The following is a 9,614-nucleotide window of genomic DNA, read 5'->3' on the forward strand; positions in this document are numbered from 1 at the left end:
TAGAATGTGGTAGCATTTTTACATAAATGTTACTAATAGTCTACTGCTCTCCCACCCAGCATCATAATAGCCAATATAATGTGAATGTCCAGTTCAGCAAGCTCGCTGTGGCAGCTTTAAGAGCTACATCATATACTTTTCCTGTGGCAAAAGGGAAAGAGGTGGAATAGAAAAGTCAGACCCAGAGGGTAAGTAGGGTACAGAAGTGAGGCATTCAGAATCATAATATGAATAAGGTTTTGTCTACATGGGATGCCGTATCTTAGATGCATGCACAGAAAAACATTTAAGGCTATAGTTCCCCTTTACAGAGCAAATAATTGGCCTAAAGGCAATTTTAAATTCCATCATCCTGCACTTTAATTGAAACCATTTTCTAAACGATCTGCCTTATTACAAACCAAGTGGGGAAGCAGATTGCAGTTTATCTGTACATGGGATGCTTTCTGCTTGCGACCACATTTTGATTACTGTAATGGCTTGTTTATACCAGTTATGGTGGTTCAGATATTGTAAAACTTTTTCAAACCATTTTCAATATTGGTTGGTTAGTCAGACATGTCAGAATAATCAACCTACCAGCGTATGGTACATCAGATGGAGTGGAGCCACAACTTCTCTTTACAACCTGTTGTTGGCCTGAATGAGCCAAACAAGGTGACCACATTGTGTATGGTCCCTCATACAGAATCAGTCTGTAAATGTACAGGATCGGATATCACCAATTTTTTGAAGAGCAGGCACTCAATGAGCAAATCTTAAGGCAGATTAAAAAGTAGCTTTATTCAAGTTCCATAATCACTGTATGCGTTTCATGTTTATAGACATATAATAGGCCTGTGATTAAGTGTCTATGAACGTGAATACGAAGTGGTGATATCCACTCCCCTACCTGAGCCTTTCTTCCTTTGTGGTGACTTGGACATATGCTACAATCTTGCAATTTACAGGATTGGCCCATGTCTGCCCTCCTTTAGATCGTTCTTCATATGGTTAAGTTGAACCTTATACTGTACTCTAGAAAATTTAGCTTAGTCTTGTATGCTTACAGCTCTCAGAATAAAACCGTGCCAAGACAGTATATGTTCATAAATATTTATTTGAATTGTTATGAATAGCAGTAATACACAGAAAATAAAGCAAAATATGTACTCTGTTTGAAATAGCTATGAGTATCCTTATTTATATTGGTATTCCAGTGCACAAGAACTGCCACCCTGCTTGGCCACACTACTGCCAATATGGGATGTACTATATGTACAACTGCAATAAGTACATAGGAATTCAGGCTGAAGCACCTGAGTGTGCTGCTATCTTTCTGCTGTCTTGGTCCTAGTTATGCTCCTGTGTTCTGTAATGAGAAGAGTAGTGTCACAGAATAAACGGCAATGGCACACTCTTCCATAAGCAACTCCTGAGAGGCATTTCTTGAGCATAGGGTACATAAATACACATCTAACAATCTGGTCTGTAAACATACACATGTAACCTAAGCACAGAAACCAAACCATGTCTTCCCCTATCAGAGAATATGTGAATCTTGTGCCACCAACAAATCATAGTTTGTGATTAAGATGCAGCAAAATGTTGCTTAGTGACAATTTTTTCCCCCAGTAATAATGTATGTTCTTTAATGTCATAACATATCGGGTGCCCCCACTACTATCATCCCATTCTAAAATTAAATCCCTTCAGGCTTACACTCATCAAGTGACAAGACTATGCATAGTTCTGGCAGTCCCTGCAGCCATAGCCAAGCAAGGGATCATTTCACTAGACTTTTTGTAAATCTGAGCCCTAAAGTAGATTTTAAACCTCCCAAATCCTCCTTTTCCACAAGACTTTAAAGGTTTTCTGTGAAAGTAACCTGCAGTGGTAGTTATTCTACATCTAGATGGGTTTTTTTTCTAGTATGCTTTCTTTCAGTCTTGATCCTGAAAGCTTATTAAATCAAAGATACTTTATATCATTTCAGGAAAAACCTTTCTAAGCCTGGGTTAAAGTCACAGTCTAAGCAATTCCACATACCACGCTCCTTTAATAACACACACATAAATAGCAAAACCTCCTTAACACCACAACAGTTAAAAGCTTTAGCAATGTCCAACTTCCATGGGTGCACCCAATCATATATTTAAGTGCTATAAAATATTTGCCCTGCATCTGGCTTCTGAGAGAATGGCTACTTCGCATTAGTGGTAGGACTGTTACATGTCTTTTCAGCTGCTGTTCATGACAGCCTTGTCAATTTCAGGAAGGTACAAAATGAGTCTCTTTCTGTAGCCTGTATCTTCAGAGAAAGTTTTCTAAACAAATCAGTTTCTACAGTGTCATACAGATATGGTAACTGAGCTCTAATTACTGCGGAGTCTCTGACTCCTGGCCTTGTAGACCTCAATGAGTAGGTCCTTTACATATTGAATTTCTCTTTCGATGGAATCAGATTTTTCTTTCAAATCTCTGTTTCTGACCTCCAGGCTCTGGCACTCATCATCCAGTGCATCATATTCGGCTCTTTTCCTCTGCCGATATCGTAGTGCCGCCGTCTTATTCTGGTCTCTCTTCTTCTGTTTGCGGTCACCTTTTTGACGGGGTAAGACACTGCAGCTGGAGCTTGGGCGGTCATATGGTGTAGGCCTGTTCAGTTGTTTTAAGAATTCTGGCGGGTCAGTGGTGTCTTTCGTCACGGACAGATCCTGCAGCTGTTCTCTATGGAAATCACTAGGAACATCAGAGTAGAGATTCAAGAGCTCCAGGCACCCAGAATCCAATGTTTCCAGGGAGGCTGGAGCGGGTGGTGGGGTTTCTTCTTCAACGTAGTCTTGAAACTCTACTTCACTTCCACCAAACTGATGGTCTGGCGTTGGGAAGAGGAAATGCACTTCATGTGATGGAGGGGTGCAAGGGGCCACTTGATCAGGAGGTGTTGGCTGTGATGGAGAAACCGTCTCCTCCAGGAAGTAATCTTCCATCTGCTCCAACTCCTTCTTTAGAAGAGTAGCCATGATCTCCAAATCAGGGGCTGAAGGACCTGGCAAAGATGGATCCACTGACACAGGATGGTAACAGGAGAAGTCAACCCTTTCAGTCATCCAGTCTGTGAATCCATCGCCTTAAAAAGTAAGAATAGCAGACAGTATTAAAATAAATTGCATTAATCAACATGGCTATTCCAGCTGCTGTATATGCATTTTACATTCCTAGTACAAGAGTTATGTCTTTTCTTTATCTGTATTTACATATGTGATTCATATACATATTCTTCCACTGCCTGTCCAATCAGTTCTCCTTTTGGCAGGGCATGTTCACCACATAGCACCATATTATAATTAACATGCTCATGTTTCTTTCTATTCTACCACTTAAGATGCTTCCATTCAAACCTGGACTGGCAATCTGTGGGTTCTCTCAAATGCCAGAGTGGCTACTGTAAGATGCAATAGAAAGTCACTATTCAGTGCGCTAGTGGGGAATGTCTGGGCCTCTTTTGGCATCTGGGCCAGACATGCTCTCATTGCACGATGGCCAAAAGTGAATATGATCTTATTTCCCATAGCTCCATTTATTGTAAATGTGACATGCAGATACCGCTATAGAGACTTCTGGTTTGTACCTTTGTGTAAGCTCAGGATGTAAAGGTAATAGTAGAACTATATTCAATAACTCATTACCTGCCGGGCATCCTGCTTCAGCCCCAGGCATGTTCACCCCATCATCCATGGGCAAGGAGGGATGTTCATAGGGATTTCCATGAGCAGGGATCTTAAGGAGATCCGCCCGCCAGTGCAGTGTGCTAACTGGCAACATAGACATCTCCAGGTTGAAGTTCATGGCTGCCATAAGAGACATTTCCACCAGAAGGTTCTATTTCCACACCAGAGATGGGATTGTAGGAGGCACGATTCCTGCTGGAAATTGCAGCGGAAGGTGCAGAGTGGGAGGTAAAAAACCTAGAAAATAGAGAGTAGAGTTTTAAAATGTTTCTGATTCAAAAAGCAAAAGAGTTGCCAAAAGATGGACATTACAGGTTAAACCAAATATCAAATGTAGATGTTACTTATCCTTATTTATCACAAAGGTTTTTACTAGGAACGGAATAGGTTGGATGATGATCCATTTACATACAGAAGGGTTTAGAAATTTTATATTATGGGCTCAGGCCATTCCTGTGCTAAAGTACAAATAGTGAAATACTATGAGGCTGTTCAGTATGACTGTATCAGGCCAAAGTCTGTGTGAGGCACTGCAGGGAGGTTTATTAAAATGGACACTGACATATACTCGACTTCAGCATACCTAAACCTTAAGGGTGAAGACACACAGGGCAATTAGTCGCTGCAACTTTAAAAAAAAAAAAAAAAAAGTTGCTGCAACTGATCACTGTGATTTTGCTTATACACATATAACTCTGAATGCTCAGTCTGTGCCATCTTGCTTGCTGGCAGAAACCTTAAGGTGGCCACATTAGGGGGAAGCAGGCATGGTATTAGATGGATCCTGCACAGGGGCCACAGCGTGGCTGCCTTTATACTGTTCCACTTGTTCTGGCCATCAGCTAGAATGAACAAAACAGCAAGAAATGCTGAGCAGCTACAGCTTATTTTATCTGCTTTTAGCATTTTTTTCTTATAACATGCTCAATTATGAACTGCCCCATATCCATAGCACGCTGATATCCACCAGATATTTGTGCCACAAATTGCTCAAAGCTCTAAATGTATGGCCAGATATACAGTAGATGTAACCTATTTAGTCTGTTGCTAGTCTTGTCCCCCCATGATTCCTCAACTGGGGGCTGAATTCCAACAACAAAGACAGTTTGGGGGGCATCTCTGCATAACCCCCATGCTTTATGGTAACCAGAGTTCCATACCATGGACAATTGTTTCCTGGTAAAGATTTAGGCCTCTAATATCAGGATTTTGCTTCTGGATTTTTCTCCTGCCACAGGATTTCTTAAAATAACTGAGTAGAAATAATGTGCTTGGGGTGGAATGCTACAGTAGAATAACAGACTGATCACTGTACAGGCCTTTAAAACTCAATTTCACACCTCTGTGCAGTTAACACCACTTCTCCCTCACAAATTCACTGTGCGAAGCTATGTCACACTTCTCCCATGCTGTGGGGCCATAATCAGATTTAAATACATGCTAAATAGAAATACACTAAATATAGTGTATTAATACAGTAGAACCCCCACTTTATATTTTTTAGGGGACCTGGAAAAAAATAGTGTTCAATCTGGGAAAATGTAAAGTCAGGTAAATGTGTTAAAGCAACTTGTTCTTTAAGCATTCAAAGGTTCTAAGCACAGGAGTCACTTTTACTCTGAAATATAATATTTACTGTATTAATAGTAAATTCATGTTACGTTATGGGGGGGCAAGTCTAATGCCCATCCTACAGCAACAAGTGATTAGTTATGAGGTGCAGACTAATTGGGACTATTTACAGACAGAACCATGGCAAAGTATGCGTCTTTCACTAATAACATTAGCCACTTTGGTAACAATATAAATAGTCAGACCACAAAAAAACAACAATGAAAATGCAAAAATATTTGAAATCGTATGTAAAATTGAGGTTTAACTGTATCTATTTCCCATAAGTTGACAAAGGGAAAGAGTGATCTGCAATAAACAGTATGCCTGCAATAGGTTGTGCAGGGTGCCATCTGTTACCCAAGGATCCCCCTGGGGCCCATGCTTAAGAGTCAGAAAACAGCTCAGAATGTGCCCCTGGGAGCGCCACCATTTCTCCTGCATCTGGCAACAAATGTGGCCACACAAACCCAATCCAGCAGGAACTACACAGGAATCCTATGAGTAGGGGGGTTTATCAGATTATGACTACATATCTACAACTCTAGTTGCCTGCACAGCCCCTAGCATGCCAATGGCTACCTAGGGATGTTGGGAGTTGTAGTCATTTACAAGTTAATCCAATGACAACACACAGGGCCGCCATTAGAAACTTTGGGGCCCCGCACAGTTATTTATCCTGGGCCCCCATGAACACAAATGCGCAGTGCCAAAACATTAGCCACGCCCCTTATGTGTGCAATATGAACGGCTAATGTTATAATAAGCAGTTCCGATGTTTAATGTGCTACTAAGTCATTCAGTTTATAGGGGGTCAGTGGGGTTTGTCCTAAGTTTAACCCCCTCCCTACCTACCAGCCACTTCTTTGCGCTGTCATTGCTTTATATGGAAGTTATGTAAGTTTTCGAACAAGTTACATAAACTGCGTAAGTTTAGGGGCCCCATAATGTTGCTGTGGGGCCCAATGTTGCAAAGTTCATGTAGAAAAGTAAATAGATCCCAGTTCCAGCTGATGTTACTCTATAGTAAGCAGTTCATACAAATAGTTAAAATGAATAATGAATGTGCTAATACGTCAGATATTTGGGGGCAGTGGGATTTACCTTCAGTTTTTTCATTGATTCATTGTTGGTCAGTGGGGTTTGTCCCCGCAAAGCTTCTCTGCATTGTCTTTTGTTTTATACACAAGTTACGTCGTTTTCCAAGCTGCTTTTGTCAAAGTGACGAAAATTGCTTAACTTTATTGGTAACTTACATAATTTGCGTCACTTTTGCAAAGTTACCGGGACCCCTTACAGAAGAAGGTTTCACAGGGCCCTGCACAATTGTACCCCCTCTCCCCCCCTGATGGCAGCCCTGACAAAACATAAAAACATCTGCTTATAACTAGTTACATTATCAGTACTGGCTGGGTGCCATAATGCTGTCAGTGCAAGGAGTGACCCTGCTGCCATACAGACACATGGAACGATCACACCCACTCACTAGTGAAAAGCACAACTGTCAAATGTTTCTCGTTTTATCTATGGCCATGCCCATGCAGCCCTCCAGCTGTTATATCAGCCTCACACACAGCCTATTAGTGCCACCTACATATCAGTGGGACACATGGATGGGCACTTCAGCACACTGTCACTTAACCTGCTGGAAATTCTTCTTCTAGGGAACAGCTGTAAAACTACAAATCCCAGCATGCTCTAGCAGTGGGCACAATGCATGGAACTAAAGTTGACTTCACTCACAGGGAGACAGGATTTCTAACCTCTGGATGAAACCTTCCACTGCCAAACATATGGTTTTATACTATCCAAAACTCAAGGCGAAAAGAAATCCACATATACTTACACCATGGTTGCAGTCGTTCTCTTGGTGTTGTACAAGTGTTGGTTTACACTTGTTCTGTTTGTGTGTTCGGTTAGAGAGCCATAGTGACACATAGGAGAAAGTGGAATTCCGTGACAATGACAATAGCGACTGTAATGAAGTATGAGTAATGCGAAGCCAAGGCTCGGCACCTAAAGCGCCTCTGCACACCGCGTCACTGAATATCCCTCCGCTGCTCTCAAACTCTTCCGCCACAAACAGCGTCCCTTGTGTGTTCCCCAAAGGGCCGTGCTTTGTCAGTGGGTTTGGAATCCCACCGATTGTTGCTGAAATAGTAACGTTACATTTAGGTCTATATGATACCAAAGCACTATATTGTCGGAAGGAGACAGAGGTGGTGTGACTAGTATTGCACAAGTTTGCATCAGCCAAATGGGAGGAGGGTGGCGGGAAACGGATCATCCCGGACTCTGTCAAAAGTTCCACGAACATAGCCTTGTGATTGGTTGGCTGTCACTCTATTCGCTCTATGATTGGCTGCTTGTGAGAAAGCTTGGCGGCCCGGTAGGCCGGATGCAGTTATACTCAGGCAACTACAGTATGGCAGGCGACATGCCTCTACCGCTCCTGTCCTCAAACACTTTATTTCCTTTACCTCTGAGGGCCCCAACTTTGAACGACCAACCACCATCCCTTTTATGCGCCGATTACTATTTATCCCGCCCTTCCCTTTGTTCAGCCAATAGGCATGAAGAAATGTTTCTGCTCAGGCGGTGATTGGTGATTAGAGGGCGATCTCAAAAAGTTATTTCACTTAGTACTTCACTTAGTAAAGTGCTTTCGTTTCGATATGTATATGCTTCCCCGCCGTGGTTTTCTTACCAGTAGTGTGTATAGAGAAGAATTTTTCTCTCAGTTGGAATACATAGACAGGGTTTTTTTTCACTTGTTCCAATTTACAGTGAGACGTGATTTCAATATGCTTTAACAATTAAGTTCTCTGGTAAGCTTATAATCTTAAGGCAAAAAATGAAGTAAACCATGGGTGCCTGACCTGAACGCTGCACCACAGCTTGTCTGATAGTTGGAATGGTTCTGTGTGTTTCACATAATGATCCCCTGCAGAGCAGCAGTTGTAGGTACAGAAGGGAGACCAAGGTGCTTTAATAATGTAGCCCTACCTGTAGCCCTTTAGCAATGTAGCCCTACCTGTGGCCCTTTAGCAATGTTCCCTACCTGTGGCCCTTTAGCAATGTAGCCCTACCTGTGGCCCTTTAGCAATGTTCCCTACCTGTGGCCCTTTAGCAATGTTCCCTACCTGTGGCCCTTTAGCAATGTTGCCCTACCTGTAGCCCTTTAGCAATGTTCCCTACCTGTGGCCCTTTAGCAATGTTGCCCTACCTGTAGCCCTTTAGCAATGTTCCCTACCTGTGGCCCTTTAGCAATGTTGCCCTACCTGTAGCCCTTTAGCAATGTTGCCCTACCTGTGGCCCTTTAGCAATGTAGCCCTACCTGTGGCCCTTTAGCAATGTTGCTCTACCTGTGTCCCTTTAGCAATGTTGCCCTACCTGTGGCCCTTTAGCAATGTAGCCCTACCTGTGGCCCTTTAGCAATGTAGCCCTACCTGTGGCCCTTTAGCAATGTAGCCCTACCTGTAGCCCTTTAGCAATGTAGCCCTACCTGTGGCCCTTTAGCAATGTTGCTCTACCTGTGTCCCTTTAGCAATGTTGCCCTACCTGTGGCCCTTTAGCAATGTAGCCCTACCTGTGGCCCTTTAGCAATGTAGCCCTACCTGTGGCCCTTTAGCAATGTTGCCCTACCTGTGGCCCTTTAGCAATGTAGCCCTACCTGTGGCCCTTTAGCAATGTAGCCCTACCTGTGGCCCTTTAGCAATGTAGCCCTACCTGTGGCCCTTTAGCAATGTAGCCCTACCTGTGGCCCTTTAGCAATGTTGCCCTACCTGTGGCCCTTTAGCAATGTTGCTCTACCTGTGGCCCTTTAGCAATGTAGCCCTACCTGTGGCCCTTTAGCAATGTAGCCCTACCTGTGGCCCTTTAGCAATGTTGCTCTACCTGTGGCCCTTTAGCAATGTTGCCCTACCTGTGGCCCTTTAGCAATGTTGCTCTACCTGTGGCCCTTTAGCAATGTAGCCCTACCTGTGGCCCTTTAGCAATGTAGCCCTACCTGTGGCCCTTTAGCAATGTTGCTCTACCTGTGGCCCTTTAGCAATGTAGCCCTACCTGTGGCCCTTTAGCAATGTAGCCCTACCTGTGGCCCTTTAGCAATGTTGCCCTACCTGTGGCCCTTTAGCAATGTTGCCCTACCTGTGGCCCTTTAGCAGTGTTGCCCTACCTGTGGCCCTTTAGCAATGTTGCCCTACCTGTGGCCCTTTAGCAATGTTGCCCTACCTGTGGCCCTTTAGCAATGTTGCCCTACCTGTGGCCCTTTAGCAATGTTGCCCTACC

The 9,614-nt window shown here is 43.3% G+C and overlaps 1 protein-coding gene across 1 annotated transcript; it reads right to left on the reverse strand.

Moving 5' to 3' along the window:
- Positions 1–1,083: 1,083 nt before the first annotated feature.
- atf5.2 (activating transcription factor 5, gene 2) lies at positions 1,084–7,271 on the reverse strand. The gene is given in 3 exon segments (NM_001006820.1): positions 1,084–3,112; positions 3,672–3,950; positions 7,171–7,271. Coding segments are annotated over 2 exon segments (918 nt in total). The 5' UTR covers positions 3,832–3,950; positions 7,171–7,271; the 3' UTR covers positions 1,084–2,354.
- Between the last annotated feature and the right edge of the window lie 2,343 nt (positions 7,272–9,614).

This window comes from Xenopus tropicalis, chromosome 7 (assembly GCF_000004195.4).
Source record: "Xenopus tropicalis strain Nigerian chromosome 7, UCB_Xtro_10.0, whole genome shotgun sequence".
Lineage (NCBI taxonomy): Eukaryota > Metazoa > Chordata > Amphibia > Anura > Pipidae > Xenopus > Xenopus tropicalis.